General features: G+C 52.1%; 1 protein-coding gene across 1 annotated transcript in view; it reads right to left on the reverse strand.

Moving 5' to 3' along the window:
• The window catches only part of LOC133347871 (homeobox protein unc-4 homolog), a 66,387-nt gene that overhangs the window by 31,595 nt on the left and 8,104 nt on the right, over nt 1-26,688 (reverse strand). Inside the window, exon 2 of the mRNA XM_061560590.1 lies at nt 9,500-9,675. Within this exon, the coding sequence (XP_061416574.1) occupies nt 9,500-9,675 (176 nt within the window). The remainder of the gene's footprint in view (nt 1-9,499; nt 9,676-26,688) is intronic.

A 26,688-nucleotide genomic window follows, 5' to 3' on the forward strand; every position in this document is an offset into this window, starting at 1 on the left:
GGCAGTCATTGGGAGAGGAACGGAGAGCGAGAGAGAGGAACTTAGAGCGCTAAATAGAGAAAGAGAGAGTGCAGTGGAATGAGAGAGGCACGAAGGGGGGATGAGAGAGATGGAATGAGGGATGGAGGGAGAGAGAGAGAGATGGGGGGATGTGGAGGTGTGCAGAGGGGGAGGTAGTGAGAGGACGGGTGGGTGGGGGTTAAATAGAGAGGGTGGGCATTAGAGAGATGGAGTTATGAAAGGAGAGAGTAGGAGGACAGAGGGAGCTGCATCTAAACGTGTGGGGGACTCACCTACACCGACTCACACTCACATTGACTCACACTCACACCGACTCACGCTCACCCCGACTCACGCTCACCTCAACTCAAACACGTGGGAGGGTTAGAGTCAGGGTTAGGGATCAATGTTGTCTGTGTCTTTGTAGCAATATGTGTGTGTGGAGCGGTAGTGTAGCGGTAAGCGCTACACTGCGCTACGAACCCGGCGACCCGAGTTCGATTCCCGCTTACGGCCACCAACAACCTAGTTACGAATATCTTAACTGGTTTTGGGCCTCCTCTAGGTCGACTCAGCCTCAAATGAGTACCTGGTGCGGTGTGTAAACATCACCACTAGGGAGACAAAGGCGGCCGGGCGTGGTGCTGGCCACCCACCCCCTCGTGTACCGTTGCGGCCTTCATAGGTGCTCGCTAACAGCACTTGCCCCAACAGTCTGTTAAGGCTATATGGGGGATCTTTGTCTTTGTGTACGTGTGTGTGTATGTGTGTGTATGTGTACTGCGCGTGTGTGAGGGTGCGCGCATTTTTATTTATTTAATTTACGTTCAAACATTAAAATCGTTTAAGAGTTGAAACGCGGGTTCGGAGCGAACGGGGAGAGGGGAGTTTGATCTCTGGCGCTTTCTACTCCACACGTCCTCGCACGCGCGCGCGCGCGCGTACACGTGGCGCTCACGCGCACTGCAAAGACAAAGGTCCCCCGTATAGCCTCCACAGGCTGTTGGGGTTGGTGGTGGTGGGGGCAAGTGCTGCTAGCGAACAGCACCGATGAAGGCCGGCACGTCGCACAAGAAATGGTGGGTTGGGTGGCCAGAGAGCCCGCGCCAAATAAACCTCAGTTGTCTCTCCCCCCTCCGCCGAGTGACTGTCGATGTTTTGATTACACATCGCGCTAGGTACTCGTTTCAGGCTGAGTCGACCTAGGGGAGGGAGGCTCGGGCCCTCGGTTCAGATACAATTCTGTCACTGATGTTGGGTCGTGAGCCGCAATCGAGAAAGCCCGGATCGCCGGGTTCGGAGCGAGAGGCATGCTCACCGCTGCACTACCAAACAAAGACAAAGCTCCCCCGTGTAGGCTGCATCAGACTGTCGGGGCAAGTGCTGTTAGCGAGCACCAGATGAAGGTTGACAGGGAAAACGAGAGGGGGTGGATGGCTAGCAACACACACACACGTGGTCGACTCTACCCCTAAATGAGTACCTGGTGCGGTGTGTAAACATCGTCACTGGGGAGACAAAGGCGGCCGGGCGTGGTGCTGACCACTCACCCCGTCGTGCGCCGTGCCGACCTTCAGCGGTGCTACTCGCTAACAGCACTTGCCCCCCAAAATCTAAGGCTACACGGGGAGTCTTTGTCTTTGGTGTGTATGCACGCATACATCGACACGCGCGATGGAGGCTGAGACGAGGGCGATTGATGAAAGTGCGAGAACACGAACTCTCCCCCCCCCGAAACGCAACATCACTCGCGCCGTGCATCCTTAGCCGAGCGGTGGCGGTGTTGGCTACGCTGCTGCACGGGGCTAGCTGCCTGTAGTCCAGCACTGCTCTGCAGGCAACAGCAGCAGCAGCGAAGGGTTGGTGGGTCACCACACGGATGGAGTGAATTTCCCATCTTCCCGTGAGCGGGCGCGCGGGGGGGGGGAAGACTTAGCCAGCCTCTCTATCCGTGCCCCATCTGGCGAATTTAACGAGGTGTCAAAGAGGGAGGGGGAGGAGACGGGGGCAGGGGGGGGGGACGAGGGAGATGGAATGAGGGAGGGAGCGAGGGACGAATGGAGAGAGGAGGGGGGTGGGATGAGAGAGAGGGAGGACAGAGGGAGGGAGGGAGGGGTGAGAGGGAGGAGCGAGAATCGTGGGAGGGAGGATTGGGGGGAGGCGGAGGTGTCAAGGGGATGAAGAGGAGACGGAGCAATGATTGAACGGGGACGCGAGGGAGAGGGAGGGGAGGGGGCAGACGAGGGGCGGGGCGGGGGATAGACGGGGGATGAGGTAAGAGAGTGGGACACGCGAGAGAGAGGAAGGTATTCGTTGGCGATGAGTAGAGGCTGTGGTAGGAATGGGGGGGGGGGCAGGGGGGGGGGCTAGAGTGGGGGGGGTGTGTGGGCTGAGGGGGGGGCGCGAGATGGGTGGGGGGGGGGCGCGAGATGGGTGGGGGGGGGCTACCCCCAGGCACGTCACCCTGTACCGCGAACACTAAACACATATTAGCCGTGCGGAACTGCGCCTGGGGCATCGAAAGCGTGCAGCGAGGAACGGAGAGCGGAGGAGTGAGGGGATGAAGGGGGGGGTGGGTGGGTGGGTAGGGGGGGTGTGGGGGTAGGGGGGGGGTGTGGGGGTGATGGCGAGGGAGTCGGGCGCGGCTTTGTGTGCGAGTTGTATTTCGGTGATTCGCTCCGCGCCCGCTGGTATCGACCTCAATAGGTGCTCGCTAACATCACTTGCCCCAAAAGCCTGTGAAGGCTACACGGGGGATCTTTGCGTTCGTTGTGTGTACGTGTGATGCGACTGGAGTGGTGGCGCAATGGTTAGTGAGTGGTGCCTTCTAACGCCTGTGAGTCCCGGCCACGGCTACGATCAGTGGCGATTGATATATAGACAGTGTCTCTGTGTGTATGTGTGTGTCTGTGTGTGTCTGTGTGTCTGTGTGTGTGTCTGTGTGTGTCTGTGTGTGTATGTGTGTCTGTGTGTTTGTCTGTGTGTGTGTGTGAGGTAGTGGGGAGCGGTGGTGTAGCGGTTAGCGCGCTGCGCTATGAACCCGGCAACCCGGGTTAGATTCCCGCTCACGGCCAAAACCATTGTAGATTATTTGAACCGGTCCTGGGCCTCCCCTAGGTAGACTCAGCCTGAAATGAGTACCTAGTGCGGTGTGTAAACATCGCCACTGGGGAGACAAAGGCGGTCGGGCGTGGTGCTGGCCACCCATCCCCTCGTGTACCGTTCCGGCCTTCATAGGTGCTGGCTAACAGCACTTGCCCCAACAGTCTTTGAAGGCTACACGGGGATCTTTGTCTTTGTGTATGTTGGCTACCCACCCCCTCGTGTGCCGTGCCGGCCTTCATAGGTGCTGGCTAACGGCACTTGCCCCTACAGTCTTTGAAGGCTACACTGGGATCTTTGTCTTTGTGTATGTTGGCCACCCACTCCCTCGTGTGCCGTGCCGGCCTTCATTAGGTGCTGGCTAACGGCACTTGCCCCTACAGTCGTTGAAGGCTACACGGGGATCTTTGTCTTTGTGTATGTTGGCCACCCACCCCCTCGTGTGCAGTGCCAGCCTTCATAGGTGCTGGCTAACGGCACTTGCCCCAACAGTCTGTTAAGGCTACACGGGGATCTTTGTCTTTGTGGGGGGAGCGGTAGTGCAATGGGGGGTAGATGGGAGGGAGGGAGGGGGGGGGAGATTTCATGGACGCTGTCCTCCTGTGTTCCTAATGCCGCGTCGGGAAATGGAATCGAACCGGTTGCCTCTGCATCGCAAGTCCCGTGCCGCTGATGATCATTCGCTCCCGCACCTCCTACGATCCGCATGGTTGGCTACGTAGTCGAGGGCTGAACGATTTGGGGAAAAGATCGAATTGCGATTTTTCAGTGCAATATTCACTGCGTGATGGATTTTAAAACATGTGATGGAGCATTCGCACATGATACCATCAAAATATGAACTGCTCGATATATTCTAATGCAAGCATAAGAACTTAAACGATGTGAATTGCTTCCAACATGTATTTGAAATCGCTCCCACTACCAAGGAGTTTATTATTATCATCATAATAATCACTGCGTAGATATTTTTTTGAGTACGGCAAAAAAAGAAAAGAAAAACCGTTTTTTTGTGTTCCGGTTCCCCCACATGCGGTTACCGGTAATGCGACGACTTTGTGTTACAGCTCCAGAATAAACACATTCCTGCGGAGGGAGCTGGTAGGAACGTTGGGTTGCTCGGTCAATGGCCAGGTTCAACGGCGGCGTGGTGTATTCCGCAAATATGCCCGACTGTGAGGGCGGGCACAAGCCGGCGTGAGTAGGTTAAACGTTGAGTTTTATAAGGGCACCACGGGGTGACCAGTCCCTCCCCACCCAGCCCCTCCCTGCACGACGGACACAATAATCCCCTTGTGGGCTGGTGTAACCAGGAGGTTCCTACCAGTATAACCACGAGTTCAACTCCACCTCGGGCGCATCATTCGCCTGGGCGGTGGTATCGGTCATGGTTTCGAAGCGAAGTTGACGCTGCTGATGAGACGCTGAATACCGACTCTCCCCTCCCCGTCGAGAGTTTGTTCGTCTTGGAAGAAAAAAACTGCTGATGATCATCGATAAATGACGATACACCCCCTCCCCCCCCCCCATTTTAACAGAATAATCGCGTATTTATGACGAAAGTATTATGACTATCAGATGCTGCTTCCTGTTTGCGTTTACAGTGGCGGTGCAATCACACTACGCGTGTTGCGAGTGTTTTGTTGTGTTCTGTCGTGTCGTGTGAGTGTTGTGTGTGTTGCGTGTGCTGTGTGCATGGTGTTTCTGTTGTGTGCGTGTTCTGTGTGCTGTGCGCACGTTGTGTATGTTGTGTGGGTGTTGTGTGCTTGTTGTGTGTGTGTGTTGTGTGCGTGTCGTGTGTGTTGTGTGAATGGTGTGTGTGTTGTGTGCGTGTGCGTGTTGTGTGTGCATGTTTTGTGTGTTGTGTGTCTGCGTGTGGGTGTTGCGTGTGCGTGTTTTGTGCTTGTTGTGTGTATGTTGTGTTATCTGCTTCGTTGTGTGTGTTGTATGTGTTGTGCGTTATGTATGGTGTGTGTTATGTGTGTGTTGTGTGTGTTATGTATGTTGGGCGTTATGTATGTTGTGTGTGTTATGTATGGTGCGTGTTATGTATGTGTTATGTATGTTGTATGCGTTATGTATATTGTGTGTGTTATTCATGTTGTGTGTTGTGTATATTGTGTGCTATGTATGTTGTGTGTTATTCATGTTGTGTGTTGTGTATATTGTGTGTGTTATGTATGGTGCGTGTTATGTATGTTGTGTGCGTTATGCATGTTGTGTGCGTTATGCATGTTGTGTGCGCGTGTTGCGCGTCGTAGCGCGAGCCGTAAAACCTCAGGAAGCGGTCTAATTCGAGGCGATTTGATAATGAAGGAGAACGCGAAATGAAATTCCGCGCACGCGAACGCCTCGGGAGGGGGGGGGGGGGGGTCCCGCGTGTGATTGCCGATTACAAGACGAAACCCCCCCCTAGCCCCCCCCCCTAGCCCCCCATAAACTCACCCCCCCTCCCCAACTCAACAACAGCAAGCGTCGTCATCGTCATCGTAGCCGGGTAACTGGCTACACGAGGGTGGCTTACACCGCGTGACCCAAACAGCGTCGCGCGCACGTGGAGTTGCGTTGAAACGTCGCGACATGACGTTCGGACGACGTTCGAGACCGGGAACAACAACAGATGGGAGGCATCGTCGAGATGCCGGGGGTTGGGGTAGTAAACAAAGAGAGAGAGAAAGGCCTAGGAAACCCCGCGTGGGTTTAACATATCGGCTGTCTCACTCTGCAACGTGCGCTTGCTGCTCGAGTACTTCCATCGCCGTGATGTTATTTAAATCCGAGATACTTTCTACATTACACATATATGCTAAACAAAAACAGATGATCTCACGTTGCAAATCATCTTGGTGTTTTATTATTATTACGTGGGGGAGGGGGTGGGGAGATCAAAATGACGCTCAGTGCTCTGAGTAGAGGAGGACTGCGAGCAGCGCACGACAATGAGAGAGAGAGAGCATGGGGTGGGTTCTCGTCTCGTTCTATTGATTACCATCTTACTACCAGCCAGATGTGCTAACCACTGCGCAACAACTCCTCATCTTGCGTCCCGATAATCTCTTCCATCCCATCTCCTCCCTCCCATCTCCTCCCTCCCATCTCCTCCCTCCCATCTCTTCCCTCCCATCTCCTCCCTCCCATCTCCTCCCTCCCATCTCCTAACTCCCATCTCCTCCCTCCCATCTCCTAACTCCCATCTCCTGCCTCCCATCTCCTCCCATCTCCTCCCTCCCATCTCCTGCCTCCCATCTCCTCCCATCTCCTCCCATCTCCTACCTCCCATCTCCTCCCTCCCATCTCCTCCCTCCCATCTCCTCCCTCCCATCTCCTAACTCCCATCTCCTGCCTCCCATCTCCTCCTCTTTTCTCTCGTCATCATCATCGTCACCACGTTCAGCTGAAGGAAGGCCTCTCCCCCCGCACGCCGTGCAGGGATTATTTGACCATACTTCACCATGCTGGTCAGTGCGCGGGTTTGTGATGGCTACAGGGGAGGGGCGCGGAGCTTAGAAGTGCAGCGCAACATCTCATGTTGTTGTACTGCCCTCTGCTGTCCACCCATATCCAGGCGCTATCCACACACACACAGGACACACACCCAGGTCACACACACAGGTCACACACACAGGTCACACACACACAGGACACACACACACCCAGGTCACACACACAGGACACACACACACAGTGACACACACACATACCCAGGTCACACACACACAGTGACACACACAGGACACACACACACACAGGTCACACACACACACAGTGGCACACACACACAGGACACACACAGGACACACACACACACAGTGACACACACACACACAGGTCACACACAGGTCACACATAGGTCACACACACAGGTCACACACACACAGTGACACACACACAGACACACACACAGGTCACACACACACAGGGCACACACACACACACAGGTCACACACACACAGACACACACAGGTCACACACACAGACACACACAGGTCACACACACACACAGACACACACACACAGGGCACACACCCAGGTCACACACAGGTCACACATAGGTCACACACACACAAGACACACACACACACCCCAGGTACACACACACACAGGTACACACACAGGACACACACCCCAGGTACACACACACACAGGGCACACACACACACACAGACACACACACACACAGGGCACACACACACCCAGGTCACACACAGGTCACACATAGGTCACACACAAGACACACACACACACCCCAGGTACACACACACACCCCAGGTACACACACACACACAGGTACACACACAGACCCACACCTCTCGACAACTCCACACGCGGATGGATGTCCACGCCGACGGCGTCGCCTGGGCGAGATGGCGCCCGGCACCGAAGCGGAGTCGATTCACCGTTCTCCTCCGCGCGGATTGTTAATGGGGCATAATTAGGCGTGGAGCGGCTTAATCGGCGTTCTTAATGAAACGCCGGTGAATTGGGAGGGACGCGTCATCGGAGCGCCCTTAAAGAGCGCGCAGCGACTCTTCATTTGGCGGTGAGACGGTGCGAGGGAGGAGAGAGACGACGACGATGATGGTGATGTTGTTGTTGTTGATGTTGTTGATGTTGTTGTTGATGATGTTGTTGTTGTTGATGATGTTGTTGATGTTGTTGTTGATGATGATGGGAGAGAGGAGCAGGAGATGATGGGAGAGAGGAGGAAGACGATTGATGATGTTGTTGATGATGATGATGTTGTTGATGATGATGTTGTTGTTGTTGATAATGTTGTTGTTGTTGATGTTGTTGTTGATGTTGTTGTTGATTATGTTGTTGTTGATGTTGTTGTTGATGATGTTGTTGATGTTGTTGTTGATGTTGTTGTTGATGATGTTGTTGATGATGATGTTGTTGTTGTTTATGTTGTTGTTGTTGATGTTGTTGATGTTGTTGTTGATGATGATGGGAGAGAGGAGCAGGAGATGATGGGAGAGAGGAGGAAGACGATTGATGTTGTTGATGTTGTTGTTGTTGTTGATTATGATGTTGTTGATATTGTTGTTGTTGATGTTGATGATGGGAGAGAGCAGCAGGAGATGATGGGAGAGAGGAGGAAGACGATTGATGATGTTGATGTTGTTGATGATGTTGTTGATGTTGTTGTTGTTGATGATGATGTTGTTGTTTCGATTTAAAGCTTTCGTGACTGCAGGGATTCATCTTCTTGGTTCTTTCGGTAAAGTCACGTAGAAGGGAAATAATAAAATAATAAAAAATAAAACATAATAAAATACAATTCTCACGACGTTTCGGCCACAACGCAAGCAGCCGTCCTCAGGTGAAGAACAGGTCTCCTCCCCTCGCTCTACCTCTTACTCTCTGTCCGTCTCTCTCACTCTCTCTGCCTTTCTCCCTCCCTCTCTCACTCTCTGAAGCGCTCGCTCGTCATCGTGGCGTGCGCGATGACCACCACCACCACCACATGACTTTACTTTCGTGTTGTGCGCGGTGCTTTTAGCGCCACAGCGCGTGGATTTGTAGCGTTTAATTTCATTTGTTTGCTGGTGACTTTGTGTATTTTTATATCGAAATCGCCTCCAGTGCTGTTGCTGCTGGCGGCAATAAAAGTTGTTTAAAAGTCTCACTGTCTCTCTCGCTCTGTGTTGTTATCTCTTCCCCTCGCTCCCCCTCTTCCTCCTTTCACTCTCTGTCCTTTCGCCTCCCCTTCTCCATTCCTCTCTCTCTCTCTCTGGTCTACGCTGTGCATGGCGCGTGTGTGTTTTTTGTGTTTGGTTAGTCACATATTCACAACTCAGTAACATATTCACTTTAAGATGTTTTTTTGTTCATGTTTTTGTTTGTTGCGGTTGCACTCGATTCAAGAGCCGAATGGCTCACAGGGCTATACCTAATAAATGAACTTGAACTTGAAATTTGTTGCCGGTGACTTTGTTTCGTATCGAAATCGGCTCCGGTGCTGTTGCTGTTGGCAAGCAATAAAAGTGGTTTAAAAGTTAAAAAAGTTTTTCACTATAAATCCTTTATATGCGTGTTCAATGGGCCACAACCCAGCCCACATTGGTCTTTGAAACGGGCGGCTAGAGTCCTCTCGTCCTCTGGCTTGAGATGGCTGTCACCTATGGGTCAGATGATTGCCTGCCACCATTAAGCAATTGGTAATTAAATATAAATTTTCTTTACTTAAAAAGTGTAACATTTTGGAAAAATATTTTCACGAAAATAAATTGTCACGCACAACGAGTCTGTGTGCAAAATGTCAGCTCGATTGGATCACGGGAAGTGGGTTAAAACACGACCGAAAGATTTGCACGGTCGTAAGCGCGCAAGCGCGCAAGCAAGTGAACTTAATATAAAGGATTTAAAAAGAAAGTCCGTCTCTCGCTCTCCTCACCTGCACGCGCGACTCCACGAGGTCGAGCCGCAGGGCGAGAGCCTCGCGCATGAACACGTCCGGGTAGTGGCTCTCTGTGAAGGCGCGCTCCAGCTCCTCCAGCTGCCAGCCAGAGAAGTTGGTGCGAGTGCGACGCCGCTTACAGCCCGGGTTCTCCTTCTCAAGATCAGAGGCCTCTGCGAGCGAGCGAGAGAGAGTGAGAGAAAAAAAGGAGGAGAGAAGAGCGTGAAATCTTTTGTGAAATCTTTCATTTAAAAAGGGGGGGGGGGGCACATAAAGCAAAGCATTGTGGGAAAAAAACAACAAGAAAACGAAATGATGAACGAAGCAAAGTGCCGACTACACCGAGCATCTTCTTGTTTCCTCTGATCGTAAAAAAAAGAAGAGAGTGAGAGAGAGAAAGAGCAAGAGACTTGTTAACCAATTTTATTGCTGCCAGCAGCAACAGCTCTGCAGACACTTTTGCTACGGGAGGGTCACCAACATCGAGTCTAGCAACATCACGAGAGAGAGCGAGAGAAAGGGAACCTTCTAGATCATTGTGTTATTCGCTAATTTACAGAACGGGGGGGGGGGGGGGGGCTCTGTCGCCGACAAGACATCATCAGTGTGAGGGCCACCGCACCATTTGAAGCCACTGAGGGGGGGGGGGTGTCACTCTGTGTGTCGTGTCGGGGGGTCACTTGTCAGGGGCCACGCTAAAGGCCACCGGCGGCCTCCAGTGGCCCGTGGGCCTTGCAGTGGAGAGGACACCGCCCAAGGGCAGCGCTTGTCAACCTGGTTGGTATGGTGGCCCTCCCCCCATCAAGATCACGGAAGCTCCCCCCCAAACACCCGCTCCCCCCCCCTTCTTCCCCCGCCCCTGGGTGAGTGAGTGGGTGAGTGAGTGGGTGAGTGGGTGAGTGGGTGGGTGGGTGAGTGAGTGAGTGAGTGGGTGGGTGAGTGGGTGAGTGAGTGGGTGGGTGAGTGAGTGAATGAGTGGGTGGGTGAATGGGTGGGTGAGTGAGTGAGTGAGTGGGTGAGTGAGTGGCTGGTTAGGTGAGTGGGTGGGTGAGTGGGTGGGTGAGTGAGTGGGTGAGTGAGTGGGTGAGTGAGTGGGTGAGTGAGTGGGTAGGTGAGTGGGTGGGTGAGTGAGTGGGTAGGTGAGTGGGTGGGTGAGTGAGTGGGTGAGTGGGTAGGTGAGTGGGTGAGTGAGTGGCTGAGTGAGTGAGTGAATGGGTGAGTGAGGGGTTGATATAAATTGCAGTGTTGGTGACTGAGCGGGCGATGCGAGTGCGTGGGTGGGTGAGTGAGTGATTGAGTAGGTGAGTGTGCTCTTGTGATCTGTGTGGTGGTGGTGATAGTGGTTGGACGCAGCGTGGTGGTGGTGGTGGTGGATGAGACGACACGGTCAGTGTCTGGTGATGACCGAGCCAGCAACACGGGTGGAGGAGGAACCGACGGGTGAAGTTCACGCCGCCTGTGGCCACGGTGGTCGTGGTGGCGTGGAAGCGACTGCCCGCCGGTGAGCGAGTGAGTCACCGCAGCGAGTCGCGAGTGCGGGGACATCCGTCACCCCGACTGCTGCTTCCACTCTGAGTCAGTCGCTTCACGAGTGTGGGGGGCACGCGGGGGGGGTGCCTTGCCCCCCCCCCCCAAAACCCCCTGGTGGCCAAAGCAACGAGTAGTGGGGGGGGGGGGGGGGCTTTACAACGCGTTAATTTAAAAAAAATAAGAAAAAAATCATTTACGTTCCACGTTTTTTTATTATTATTTTTTTATTCAAATCAAGTATTGGGGGCCCCGCTTGATCGATTGCCGCACCACCCTGAGCTGAAAACATAAATACCCACGCCACTGATCTCAATAGCTGTTTGCGAGCACCAATCCAGGCTTCCCGCCCTCCCACCCACAAAGATCCCCCGTGTAGCCTCAACAGACTGTAGGGGCAAGTGCTGTTAGCGAGCACCTATGAAGGCCGGCACGGCACACGAGGGGGTGGCTGGCCAGCACCACGCCCGACCGCCTTTGTCTCCCCAGTGGCGATGTTTACCACACATCTCACCAGGTACTCATTAGAGGCTGAGTCGACCTAGGGGAGGCCCAGGACCGGTTCAGATAATCGTCACCGGTGTTGGCCGTGAAGCTGGAATCTAATCCGGGTCGCCAGGTTCGTAGCGCAGCGTAGCGCTGAGTGTTGGTAATTCATAGGCCTCTCTTGGTTAAAGCGTGGAAGAGTAGGCCAATACTAGTGGGGGGGGGGGTGTGATCTTCTCGCGGCAGTGTCGGTGAGCTTGCAATCTCACCTCTGATTAGCACGGTTGGCTACTTTGTACGGTGCGGAAGAAGTTTAATATACGTACAATTGCAGGGCTGCAGGTGGAGGGGGCTTTATTTCCCATTTAAAACGTGATTAATCAATGAGCTAATCAAGAGGTCAATGCGTTTGTTTGGAGCGAGTGCCGAGGGGGGTGGTGGGCGGATGGTGGGTGTTGGTGGGTGGGTGGTGGTGAGTGTTGGTGGGTGTTGGTGGGTGTTGGTGGGTGGGTGGTGGTAGGTGGGTGTTGGTGAGTGGTGGTGGTGGTGGGTGGGTGTTGGTGGGTGTTGGTGGGTGGTGGTGGGTGGTGGTGGGTGTTGGTGGTAGGTGGTGGTAGGTGGCTGTTGGTGAGTGGTGGGTGTTGGTGGGTGGTGGTGGGTGTTGGTGGGTGGTGGTGGGTGTTGGTGAGTGGTGGTGGGTGGGTGTTGGTGGGTGGTGGTGGGTGTTGGTGGTAGGTGGTGGTAGGTGGGTGGGTGTTGGTGGGTGTTGGTGGGTGTTGGTGAGTGGTAGGTGGTGGTGGGTTTTGGTGGGTGCTGGTGGGTGTTGGTGGGTGGTGGGTGTTGGTGGTAGGTGGTGGTAGGTGGGTGGGGGGGAGGAAGGGGTGAGCCGGCAATTATCCCAGCCCCGAGTTCTCACGCCAATCCGCCGTTAATTAAAGCCTCGGGCTCGCGAGTTCACTACCGCGAACCTCACCGCGCTATCGTCGCCGACGGAATCGACGCTCCATCACGTGACAGTTCTTGCCAGTATCAACATATCACAATTGTTGTTGTTGTTGTTGTTGTTTACCCGTTCCGGCAATATAAAACAGGAGGTGTTAAGATTCTTAGGTTTTTTCGGTAAAGTCACGTAGGTACGTGACTTTACCTAAGAATCCTTGCAGTCACGAAAGCTTGAAATCTAGAATTAGGTGTTAAGATGTTTCCAATAGCAAAGAGAAACCTTTCGCAAGGAATCATGGTCTGTATTAGCCACGCGTACTTTGTGGTGAACACGGTGATGAGGTTGGCTGGCAGCGATGGTGATTTGTTTTTTGGTGGTGATGGCGGTGGCGATGATATAAGAATTGGTTTTAGCCTTTCCGGCAAAAAAACAGGAGGGTGTCACGATGTTCAAACACCAAACAGAAACTTTTCGCAAGGAATCATGATCTGCATTAGGCACGCGTACTTTGTGGTGAACATGCGGACAAAAAAAAAACACGCTCTGGTCAATATATGATGCATCCTCTTTGGTTCTTTCGGTAAAGTCACGTAGGTGAAAATAAAAAGTAAAAAAAAATAGAGAATAAAAATAACTAAATTAAATCAAGACGTTTCAGAGGCAACACAAGCTTCCGTCATCACAGCAACATTTTTTTACTGTAGTCGACAACTTTTTGCTGTGGTTGTTCCACCTGATGACGGAAGCTTGTGTTGCCTCCGAAACGTCGTGATTTAATTTAGTTATTTTTTAATTTAATTTAATTTTCACCCACGTGACTTTTCCCCAACGTGACTTTACCGAAAGAACCAAAGAGTATGGATCCTTGCAGTCACGAAAACTTCAAATCCAGAACATGATGCAGCGTCTTGGAAACCGACCGGGTCCACTCTTCGGAGCCTCGTCTCAAACCGCGGTAGATGCTTGCCACCAAAATTAATCGGCGCCACTCGAAAAGGCCACCGGGAGAAACTGAGAAGCTGTTCAAGGTGGGAGCGGCCTGGGGTTGGTCCGTAATTCCAAGAATTTTATACGTCCACAATAGAGGGTTTTTTTTTGGATGATATTGGTCGTGAAAGCCTACGTGTTAAACATTATATATATCTACAAAAATACATATAGGTTTCTACATTAATAATTGGAACACGGCAAACTGGGTACATTCGATGAAATATTATTCTCGAACTCGAATTGTAAATGTCGTGGCTTTACTGTCCAACACGCAACCCGGTTTGTGCTGAACGAGTAGCTCATCGCCACGTTTTTTGTTCACGTGACAGACCTTACTCATTGGCTGTGCCGGGTGGTGGCGGGTTTAACGACACATTTATATTTACGCGATCTAACCCCCCCCCGCCCCGCCCCCTTTATCATGTATATTCTCTGGTGAATAGCAATAATAATGCAGGCAGCCCTCGATTCATGAGCGTACCGGTTTTTACGAAATGTAACACATTTGATAAATCAGGGACACCTTTTGTCGATGAACCTAAAATCGAATTTACGCGCGAACGAAATTTGACTCCGGCACGCGAGATCATCAAAAACAAGAAGCCCCCCCCCCTTATCCCCCCCCCACCCACACCCCCCCCCCCTTATCCCACCCACCCCCACCCCCATCCCTCCTCGACAATGGCAGCACTAACGCCGTAACGTCGTCATCATCATCGTCATCGTCCCCTTGGCCCGGGTCATGCCAACATGTTTTTTTGTTTGTTTCGTTTTAAATTTAACGAGCATTCAATGGTTTTAATATGCTTGTTCAGTTGTTGTTGTTGTTGTTGGTGTTGTTGTTGTTATTGTTGTTGTTGGAAGTGATGGAGGTGAATATGTTTGGGTTTGGAGTACAGTTGGAACGACTGTCCAAACAGACATCTTTAAATTCATTCGAGAAGCCATTCAGATTCATGAAATTTATTTTTAGGCTTTTTTCATTTTTAAATCTTTCAAGAACGCATCCCCTTTCGTAACTCGAGGGATGCCTCGGCATTGGGCTGTGCTTCGGAGAACGCAGTACTCAATATATACTCATCGTCAACAACTCATTCGGCGACGCTGCAGTTGCAGCTGTTGCGTTAGCAGTGGTGGTGCACAAGCACAGTCAACGACAAAGGCCATTGCCCGAAACGTCGTCTATTATACATTGTTTTGCTTACAAGGCCACACACAGTGTTATTGACTAATGCGTTGCGTTGTGTTTGTGTATATTATGGACACGTCCGTCCAGCCATCAAAACTTAAATTTATTTATAATATAAGATGATTGCTCTTGCCACTGCGTACGATTCATCATCATAGCAGTCAATGTGACGCCTCTGCTTTGGCGTACGTGTTCTATTCCACGTGGTCTTCTCTCTGTTGTATATCAATACAAATTACATTACAATTGTTTGACCAGGTAAGGCCTACGGAGCTATATAGCTCTTTTTCAGAAGTGACGTGGCGAAACGAACAGCTCAACGAAGTGGCTTATCGCGTGGACATTTATAGTCGGAGCCAAATAGTCTAAACGCGTGGCGTTGATTCCACATGTGAAAGAGAAAGAACGGAGGGGACCCGGATAAAAAAAAATCCACGCGACCACAGGGAGATAAAGAGAGAGAGAGACACTCAAACTCCAAATATACAGGAATTGGGGTCGGGATCGATCCCACGACCTCCTGTAAACCAGGCGAGGTAGTCAACATCTCTATGGAAGAGAGAGACACGCAAACTCCAAATATGCAGGAGTCGGGGTCGAACCCACGACTTCCTGTAAACCAGGCGAGGTAGTCAACATCTCTATGGAAGAGAGAGACACGCAAACTCCAAATATACAGGAATTGGGGTCGGGATCGATCCCACGACCTCCTGTAAATCAGGCGAGGTAGTCAACATCTCTATGGAAGATAGAGACACGCAAACTCCAAATATATAGGAGTCGGGGTCGAACCCACGACCTCCTGCAAATCAGGCGAGGTAGTCAACATCTCTATGGAAGAGAGAGACACGCAAACTCCAAATATACAGCATGGGTCGGGATCGAACCCACGCCCTCCTGTCTCGTGCCGCTTCTACATTTAAATAATCATCGGCCTTGATCAATCCACTGCTCGATGAAGCCCTCCTTGACGATGGTCAAGTCAGCTGGTGTGGCCAGCAAACAAAGACAAAGATCCCCCAGACTGTTGGGGCAAGTGCTGTCAGCGAGTAGCATCTGTGAAGGGCCGGAACTGCGTTCACCAACACCACCATCACCACCACGGCACTGTGTACTACAACATTTTTTTGTAGGCTGAGTCAACCTAGGGGTGAACTCAGGAACCAGTTTAAATATTCAGAAGTCGCTCTTTGTTTACAAGGGCGACTCGGCCGGCAGACAACCCATTCGCTGTGACTGCAGCACTGTCGGACGTGAGCGGGGATTCGAACACCCGGTCGCGCGCTAACCACTGCGCCACCGCTCCCCCACTTTGTTTGACCTCCCCCCTTCCCAACACCCTCCCCCCACGCACCTTCCACCCACACCCCCAGCAGCAGCAGCAGCTGTGGGAGTCGCTCTCTGGTCGCGACATAAGGCGCGTGGCGACGCGGGTTTGTTTCGCAGGCATCGCTTTGTTCTGAGTTGTGAGTGAAATGATGGAGGGGGGCGTGGGGGAGTGGGCGCGTGGTGGTGGTGGTGGTGGGGGGGGGGTCTCAATAACGGCGGATGAATGAAGTGCTGAGAAGTTAACTGGCGTCAACCAAAGCCCCTTTTGTGTTGAGAGCGCGAGAGAGGGAGCCGTGTGCGTGCGAGAGATACAGAGGGGCGCGTGTGTGCGTGTGTGCGTGCGTGCGTGCGCGTGTGTGCGTGTGTGTGAGTGATTGTGCGTGCGTGTGACTGATTGTTCGTGCGCGTGTGTGTGCGTGTGTGTGTGTGATTGTGGGGTGCGCGCGTGGGTGTTATTGATATTGAGAGTTTGATTGTGTGTTAGTGTGTGTGTAGTGTATTATTGAGCGTGTGATTGTGTGTTAGTGTGTGTAGTGTTGAGCGTGTGATTGTGTATTATTGAGCGTCTGATTGTGTTAGTGTGTGTAGTGTTGAGCGTGTGATTGTGTGTTAGTGTGTGTAGTGTGTGTAGTGTGTGTGTAGTGTGTGTAGTGTGTGTTAGTGTGTGTTAGTGTGTGTTAGTGTGATTGTGTGCTAGTGTGTTAGTGTGTGTAGTGTGTGTGTATTGTGTGTAGTGTGTGTGTGATAGTGTGATTGTGTGTTAGTGTGTGTAGTGTTGAGCGTGTGACTGTGTGTTAGTGTGTGTGTGTAGTGTGTGTAGTGTGTAGTGTGTGTTAGTGTGTGTGTAGTGTGTGTGTATTGTGTGTAGTGTGTGTGTTAGTGTGATTGTGTGTTAGTGTGATTGTGTGTTAGTGTGATTGTGTGTTAGTGTATGTGTAGTGTGTGTAGTGTGTGGGTATTCTGTGTAGTGTGTGTGTGTTAGTGTGATTGTGTGTTAGCGTGTGCAGTGTTGTCGGCTCGGCCTCCAACGAGTACATGCTGTGGTGCGTAAACATCAGAACTGGGGAGACAAAGGCGGCCGGGCGTGGTGCTGGCCCACCAACCCCTTCGTGTGCCGTGCATGCCTTTCATAGGTGCTCGCTAAAAAAAACTCTTGTCCCAATAGTCTTTTGAGTTTATACGAGGTACCTTTGTCTTTGTGTTATTGAATGTGTTGTGTGCGTGTTAACATGTGTTGTATGATTGTGTATGTGTTGTGTTCGTGTTAACATGTGTTGTATGTTTAACACGTAGGCTTTCGCGACCAATATTATTCATAATCAACGTTTTTGGGTTAGATCGTGTTATTTCTAAATTGTAAATGTTGTGGTTTCACGCTTCAACACACCGGTGAGCTAAAGCAGTGAACTATTTTGTCTTTTGTCAACGTGACACTTTTTTGCTGATTGGCCGTGACGGGTGGTGGAGGGTTACGACACATTTATAAATAACGCGATCTAACCCAAAAACGTTGATTATGAATGTGTTGTATGATTGTGTACATGTGTGTTCTAGAGTGCATGTATGTGTATATGATTGTGCGGCCTTGTGTATTTGTCTGTGTGGTTGTGTTATTGTGTAAGATCGAGTGATTTTGTATTGCGAATGGCATCGTGTTGCCGAGTTTATACTCGCGTGTCATTGCCCGAGTTATTATTTATACTGAATGTTTGAATGTGCGATTGTGTTATCGAGTGTGTGTGTGTATGTTTGCATTCAATGTCTGTGTGTGAAATGTGTTACATTGTACTTGAATAGCAAGAGCTTTTTACGCGAGTCTCTGTCCGTGTGTGCTGCAGAGATACAGGATTGTGTGTACGTATGACAACCGGTCCTGGGCCTCCCTCTAGGTCGACTTAAATGAGTACCTGGCGAAAAGGAGACAAAGGCGGCCGGGCGTGTTGTTGGTCACCCCGACCCTGTATAGATGCTGCTGGCTAACAACAGCACTTGCCCCAACAGCCTCTTAAAGGCGATACTGGGCGGAGGAGATGGATATTTGTACATGCGAGATGTTAATCACCTCGCCTGGTATACAGGAGGTCGTGGGTTAGATCCTGACCCTCTCATCATCACGGTGGCTAGGAGATGTTAACCACCTCGCCTGGTTTACAGGAGGTCGTGGGTTCGATCCCGACCCTCTCATCATCACGGTGGCTAGGATATGTTAACCACCTCGCCTGGTATACAGGAGGTCGTGGGTTAGATCCTGACCCTCTCATCATCACGGTGGCTAGGAGATGTTAACCACCTCGCCTGGTATACCGGAGGTCGTGGGTTCGACCGGACCCTGACGCCTGCTGCTGTATATTTGGAGTTTCCATGTGGCTAGGAAATTTTAACTACCTCGCCTGGTATACAGGAGGTCGTGGGTTCGATCCCGACCCTGACGCCTGCTGTATATTTGGAGTTTGCGTGTCTCTCTCTCATCATCATAATGGTGGCTAGGAGATGTTGACTACCTCGCCTGGTATACGGGAGGTCGTGGGTTCAATCCCGACCATGACGCCTGCTGCTGCTGTATATTTCGAGTTTGCGTGTCTCTCTCCCCGTGGACGAGTTGATTTTTTTCTCCTACGGGTCCTCCGGGTTTCCCCCCCCCACTCCGCATGTAGAATGACCATCACGGGTTTTCGAGTGTATTTAGCTGCGACGAATCTCCACGTGCATCGGCCACTTCTCGTCGGGCTATCATTTGTGGCCACGTCGCTTCTGAAAAGGAACTACACATCGCTCAGTGGGACTCACCCGGTAATTGTTTTTGTTTTACATGTGCACGCAAAATATTGTTAATTGGAACTACAGTGTGTGTGTGTGTGACTGGGGAGACAAAGGCGGCCGGATGTGGTTGTGCTCGCTAACAGCATTGGACCCAGCCCCCCCCCGAACCTCCGATTAGCGCGTTTGGCTACGTACGGTGCGAAAGAAGTCCACCGCGCACACACGCACACTACAGAGGGGGGGGGGGGGGGGCAGAACAGTCCACGTCGGAGGAGGAAGGCGGCGAGCGTGATCTTTAATGAACTTAGTGTTTAATTGATTAATTGACGAGCTTAATTGTTTACGCGCGTGCCCTCCGCTCGCACTCGGTGAGTGACACCTCGGGTCGCGCGCGTCTTTCGTCTCCATGGTAACACCCCCCCCCCCAAAACCGCCCCTCCCCCCCCCGCCATTTAACCCCCCCCCCCCATATCCCCTCCCCCCAATTACCGCATCACGCGCTCATTACGGCACGAGACGCACAGACGCGCGCTTTGTGGGGGGTGGATGGGTGGGGGCGGGGGGTGGAGGGGTGGGGGCGGGGGGTGGGAGGGGGGGATGGGGGGCGGGGTTGGGGGGGGTTATGATGTGGGTGCGGGTGAGGAGCGGTGGCGCAGTGATGAGCGCACTGCCCCCATCAGAAGCCGGCCACCCGAGTTCGATTCCCGCATCATCGGTGACGCATATCTGAACCGGTCCTGGGTCTCCCCCTACGTCGACTCGGACTAAAATGAGTGCCGGGTGCGGTGTGCAAACATCGCCACTGGGGAGACAAAGGCGTTTGGACGTGGTGTTGGCCACCCACCCTCTCGTGTGCCGTGCCGGCCTTCATAGGTGCTGCTCGCTAACAGCACTTGCCCCAACATTCTGTTGAGGCTATCGGGAGGGGAGGGATTTTTGTCTTTGTTGTCGTGTACGTGTGTGTGATTTCATGGGAACCCAGGGAATTCGTGGGGGTGAACGCTCCCTTATCTCTCCCTTCTGCCTCTCTGCTCCATCTCTCCCTTCGCGCTCTCTCCTCTCTCTCTCTCTCGAGGGAAGCCCGTTTTGTCATCGCAACCAGACAGTAAAAAGATTCAATACGTCCCTCTGTCTCCTCATTCTGTTTTCTGTCTTTGTCTCTCCGAGTGTGTATCCGTGTCTCTCTCCATCTCTCTCGGACTCTGCCTCTGTCTTTCTCATGGTGCGTCGCTGTATCTCTCTCTGTCGATTTCTCACTACATCTGTCTACGTCTGCGTCTTTGTCTAGCTTTCTTCCGCTACTCTGTACTCTTGGGCGATGTTTCTGCCTCTCTTCTGTGTCTTCTGCTCCCTGTCTCTCCCCCTCTCTCGCTGTATGGCTGTCTCTCTCTGGCACAAAGCACCACGGATGTCTCACACGTGGAGATGTTTCACACGTGGAGATGTCGTCTCAGACGTGGAGATGTCGTCTCACACGTGGAGTCATCTCACATGTGGAAATGTCTCACACGTGGAGTCATCTCACATGTGGAAATGTCTCACACGTGGATATATCTCACACGTGGAGATATCTCACACGTGGAGTCGTCTCACACGTGGAGTCGTCTCACACGTGGAGACGTCTCACACGTGGACACGTCTCACACGTGGACACGTCTCACACGTGTGAGACGTCTCACACGTAGAGACGTCTCACACGTGTGAGACGTCTCACACGTAGAGACGTCTCACACGTGGAGTCGTCTCACACGTGGAGTCGTCTCACACGTGGAGACGTCGTCTCACACGTAGAGACGTCTCACACGTGGAGTCGTCTCACACGTGGAGACGTCTCACACGTGGAGACGTCTCACACGTGGAGTCGTCTCACACGTGGAGTCGTCTCACACGTAGAGTCGTCCCACACGTGTGAGTCGTCTCACACGTAGAGACGTCTCACACGTAGAGTCGTCTCACACGTGGAGTCGTCTCACACGTGGAGACGTCTCACACGTGGAGATGTCTCACACGTGTGAGTCGTCTCACACGTGTGAGTCGTCTCACACGTGTGAGTCGTCTCACATGTGGAGTCGTCTCACACGTGTGAGTCGTCTCACACGTGGAGTCGTCTCACACGTGGAGTCGTCTCACAGGTGGAGTCGTCTCACACGTGGAGTCGTCTCACACGTGGTGTCGTCTCACACGTGGAGTCGTCTCACACGTGGAGTCGTCTCACACGTAGAGTCGTCTCACACGTGGAGACGTCTCACACGTGTGAGTCGTCTCACACGTGGAGTCGTCTCACACGTGGAGACGTCGTCTCACACGTGGAGACGTCGTCTCACACGTGGACACGTCTCACACGTGGAGTCGTCTCACACGTAGAGTCGTCTCACACGTGTGAGTCGTCTCACACGTAGAGACGTCTCACACGTAGAGTCGTCTCACACGTGGAGTCGTCTCACACGTGGAGTCGTCTCACACGTGGAGTCGTCTCACACGTGGACACGTCTCACACGTGGAGTCGTCTCACACGTGGAGTCGTCTCACACGTGGAGACGTCGTCTCACACGTGGAGACGTCGTCTCACACGTAGAGTCGTCTCACACGTGGAGTCGTCTCACACGTGGAGTCGTCTCACACGTGGAGACGTCGTCTCACACGTGGAGACGTCGTCTCACACGTGGACACGTCTCACACGTGGAGTCGTCTCACACGTAGAGTCGTCTCACACGTGGAGACGTCCCACACGTGGAGACGTCGTCTCACACGTGGACACGTCTCACACGTGGACACGTCTCACACGTGGAGTCGTCTCACACGTGGAGACGTCGTCTCACACGTGGACACGTCTCACACGTGGACACGTCTCACACGTGGAGTCGTCTCACACGTGGAGACGTCGTCTCACACGTGGACACGTCTCACACGTGGAGTCGTCTCACACGTGGAGACGTCGTCTCACACGTGGAGTCGTCTCACACGTAGAGTCGTCCCACACGTGGAGACGTCCCACACGTGGAGACGTCTCACACGTGGAGACGGTGCACGCTGTTGTGAGCTACATATCCCCGGATTGAGACGACCCACGTGGGGTTTTCCCGCGTTATATTCCAACGCGATATTTGTTTTTATTTAACCTATAAAATTTCCAGCCACGATTTTTGAAAGGGCTCCACGCTCGGGCCGTCAATCGGCCTCCCAGATCCCGGAATTATCCAGCACAAGCATCGGACACGTGTCCACCTTTTTGGCTGTTTAGTTTTATTTGTGTACATATATTTTCAAGTGATGTGTCTACCTTTCCTATCGCGTTGTTTTTGTATTGTTTGTTGTAACGTTCTGACCTGCTCCTCCTGGACATCTGTTGAGAAAAAAGAGCCGTATCGCTCATCGGATTCCTCCTGCAGTACAAATAAATATCCTGACTGTTGATTCTGGGTGTCGTCATTTCGAATCCAAGCACTGTCCAGGCTGGGAACACCTCCGCTTGGCTTCCGAGAGCTCATGCGGAGGGGCCAGATCAATGATGCGAGGACGCATGCGTGGGTGCGATCCCTGTGACTCTGTCGACTGGTAAATTATTCCACGTATCACCACCATGATTCGTGAATTATTAAGCCATGGTCACTCCACTGCTGGATGAAGGCCTCTCCCCTCGATCCGCCGATCCTGTGCGATCCAACAATCCGCACAGGCACCTGCTCTACAGCACGCACGCCGGCTGGTTTTAATCATCGCTCCATCTCCTCTCGAAAGTTCCCCATCCGTTTGTAACGCGTCTACTGAGTTATTATTGAACGCTGTCTCCATCACTACGCAAATTCCTTTCTAGCGCCGTGGGATGCATCCTCGAACCAGGCCCAAACTGAATATTCCTCACCGGTTATGGTCGATGTCATTAGCCTGCGTGCGTTTTCTAAGCCTCTTTCTGTTATCTGAATGTATGTACTGTACGTTGAACGTATTTCGCACCGTACGTATCCAACCGTCCTCATCGGAGGTGCGGGGAAAGGACGATAAACTAAAAACAAAAGGCAGTTCTAAAGAAATGAGTTTGTCAATCGAGATTAAATCATCGAGATTGACAGCTCCACTGGTTTCCTAATATCGGAAGGAAGAGCGTTCCAGACGGCCGCAGAAGAGCATTTGAAAGCGCGCGATGCAGTGACCGTCTTTGTTCGATGGCCAGCCAGAAGCCGCTGCTGTAAGGATGATCGGTGTTCGCTTGATGGTTTATGCTCCTTGACGAGATCGGCAACGTGTTGTGTGGTTCATTTGTGTGAATAGCGAAAGTTTCACCTCTGCAAAGGTCCCCCGTATAGCCTTACCAAACTGTTAGGGCAAGTGCTGTTGGCGAGTAGCGCCTATAAAGGCCGGCACGGCACACGAGGGTTTGGATGGGCAGCACCGCGCCCGGTCGCCTTCGTCTCCCCAGTGGCGATGATCACACACTCGCTTGAGGCTGAGTCGACTTAGGAGAGGCCTATGACCGGGTCAGATAATCGTCGCCGGTGTTGGCCGTGAGCGGGAGTCGAACTCGGGTCGCCGGGTTCGCAGCGCGCCGTTCAGCTCTCCACCGCCCACACCCCCGATACATTAAGTTATAATATTAAACAATTCCACGAACACGTAAATAGATTCTCCATTATTTAAACATCGCAGTGGCAGCGTTAACATAATCAGTGGTCTTTAAAGATTTATACAAATAGGCTATTGATTATTAACGCGATTCCAGGCCAAAGTTAAAGCGCTTAGAGCTCCCCCTTCATTTCACGCCGCAAAAGCAGTTGCGGCGGTGAGTTTGGCGTGTCGGCGAGTTTTTGTTGCTGCACTGTTTGCGCGAATCGTTTACGTTTTGTAAATTGCGTAGCGATATAGTTGGCTTTTGTTAATTGATGAAACGGCAGAGGGAGAGGCAGCTGGACACAACAAAGACCCCCCCCCTCGCCACCTCGTATAGCCTGAACAGACTGTTGGGTTGGGGGCAAGTGCCGTTCAAGGGCGGCACTGTGGCGCACGAGGGGGTGATGTGGCCAGGACCACGACCCGGCCGCCTTTGTCTCCCCAATGGCGATGGTTTACTACACACCGCACCGGGTGCTGATTTGAGGTTGAGTCGACCCAGGGGAGGCCCAGGGCCGATTCAGATAATCGTCACCGCTGTTCGCAGCGAGCGGGAATCGAACTCGGGTGGGCCAGGTTCGTAGCGCATTTCTGGCAAATCGCCTGATGAAGCTGGTTGTAAATCACCAGCGAAACGTCGGACTGACATTATAAATGTTGCGGGTCTACTCTCTAACGAACCGGTGTGGTGAAGTAGTAAACTAATCGGCACGTTTTGTTCACGTGGTACACCTTACTCATCGGATGTCGGGTGGTGGTGGTGGGTGAACGACACATTATGATTATGAATAATATCGGTCGCGAAAACCAACCAATGTTAAACTGAGCGCAGCGCGCTAACATCCTGACCGCCTCTCCTCACACACGCACACTCCTCGCACGGACCTGGGTCACGCCACGAACTGGAAACTTCAATCAGCGCTGCGTAAAAGTCTAACCGGGGGGGGGGGAGCGGTGGCGCTTCGGTTAGCGGACTGCGCTGTTCGATTCCCGATCAGAGCTAATGGGCAGTGGGCGAGCGATATCAGAACCTGTCGTCAGTTGACTTAGCTTTAAATGGATACGTGGTGCAGAGTAAGAACATTTTTATATCCCCGTCTCTCTCTCTCACACAGACAAATACACAGCCACGGAGCGATGTAAGCTCCAATGATGTTTTCGAAGGCCTCGAGAACTGAGATTTGGCACCAATGGAGTTCAGGTCTCTGCCGACAATTTTTTTACAATTCCGACAAACTGAAAATTGTCGACAAATTTGGGCCACCGACAAAATGACGACGGTCCGGGACTCGGCCTGGAGGAGTTCCACATCGCGGCTACTGCTGCGATGTGGAGCGAGTCTCCCACGAACGGCACTCACTCGAGTCTCGGAGTTCGTCAATCGGCGAACCGAGTAATTCGCCTCGCGTGGAGTGTGACGCTAAAGCCGACAGAGAGCACGACACCGTATTCTTGGTGCTTTCGGTAAAGTCACGTAGAAGGGAAATAATAGAAGGGAAATAATAAAATATTATATTATTTTAGGGAAATAATAGAAGGGAAATAATAAAATATGAAGTATTATTTTATTATTTCCCTTCTATTATTTCCTTCAAATAATATAATATTTTAAAGCTTTCGTGACTGCAGGGATTCATATTCTTGGTTATTTCGGTAAAGTCACGTAGTAGGGAAATAATAGAAGGGAAAAAATGAAATAAATTATAAATAAAATTATATTTGATTATTTCCCGTCTATTACTTCCCTTCTACGTGACTTTACCGAAAGAACCAAAAATATGAATCCCTGCAGTCACGAAAGCTTTAAAGCACCACACCGCTTTCTCGTACAGTACTGCACGCACGCATATAACCCCGTGCAAAGGCAAATATCCCCCGTGTAGCCTCGAGGCAATTGGGACAAGTGCTCGCTAAAAGCACGGCCGCACGCTGTTTCAGTTATTACATTAAGTGGTTGGTTATGTAGATGAAACGCGCTCGGGCGCCGTTGTCTTCCCAGCGGTGACGTTTATTACAACCCGCATCAGGCGCTCGTTCGTTAAGGCCGAGTCGACCTAGGGGAGGTCCAAGTTGCGTTGATTTGTCCCAGAACCAGGGGCGACATTTCCCGTGAGGAGCGGGAGGGTGGCGGGGGGGGGGGGGTCGAAGGGGGGGTGGTGGGGAGTGGAGGGGTGGTGGGGGGGGAGTGGGGGGGTGGTGGGGGGGGGGTGGGGGGGGGGAGTGGAGGGGTGGTGGGGGGGTGGGGAGTGGTGGGGAGTGGGGGGGTGGTGGGGAGTGGGGAGTGGAGGGGTGGTGGGGAGTGGGGAGTGGAGGGGTGGTGGGGAGTGGGGGGGTGGTGGGGGGTGGTGGGGAGTGGGGGGGGGGGGTGGTGGTGGGGGGGTGGCTAGCAGCGGGGAAGGTGGCGAGGGGGGTGGCGGGGGGGTGGCGGTGGCGGGGGGGCGATGGGGGGGTGATGGGAGGGGGGCGTGATGGGGGGGGGGGTGTGATGGGGGGGGTGATGGGGATGGATGTAGGGGGATTAATGGGGGGGGGGGGCACCAGAATGGGCCACTGCCCCGCACCACTGAGTTGTAGCAACCCCTCGACTTTGCCGGAGTCATGTGCTACTTGACTATCGCAGACGACCTCGGCACATCATCTACTTATTTGTTTTAAGGCCACACGCGCGCGCTGTTGTAGGTCCGAGTAAAACCTTCCCAGGCAACGTTGTGAGCCCAATGAAGGCCACGCGAAGATGACAATATCAATGAGGGCTGTCGGCCTGATGATGCTGGTTCTTGTAATTAGCAGCGAAACGTCACGGCACTCGAATCGTAAATGTTGTGGGTTCACTCTCCTACACAGTTACTGTCTGTGTCGGGTGGTGGCGGGTTTAACGACGTGTTTATATTTACGCGAACTAACCCAAAACCCTATATTATGGATATTGGTCCCGAAAGCCTACGCGTTAAACTAACGATGGATGTTATACGCCGCATTAAATCTGATGTTTCACACCTACCACGCGTCTGCAGTATCCGTAGACAAACTCATTACACGTTTCCGCGGAATATATATAAACTCGGCATGCGTAAGAGAAACATTAATTCTACTCTCGACGCTCTACATTACGAATATCACTGAGATTTCCTCATGTCCAGCAGATGGAGAAAATACTTCGTGAGAACCTTTGATCAAATATTAAGCTTAAAACAAATGTTATTTCAATTCCTATTATTATTCTCAATTACACGGTTGTCATGTATTTGTTTTTAATTAGTGCGCGCTTAAATTGATGTCCTGTAATTGTGTGTTGTTGTTGGAGGTGATCCGTTAAGAAATATCTCCCTGCAGAGTGACACAAAAAAATGTAAAAAA

Source organism: Lethenteron reissneri, chromosome 3 (genome assembly GCF_015708825.2).
Source record: "Lethenteron reissneri isolate LAM-NWPU_2019-01 chromosome 3, ASM1570882v1, whole genome shotgun sequence".
Taxonomy (NCBI): Eukaryota; Metazoa; Chordata; class Hyperoartia; order Petromyzontiformes; family Petromyzontidae; genus Lethenteron; species Lethenteron reissneri.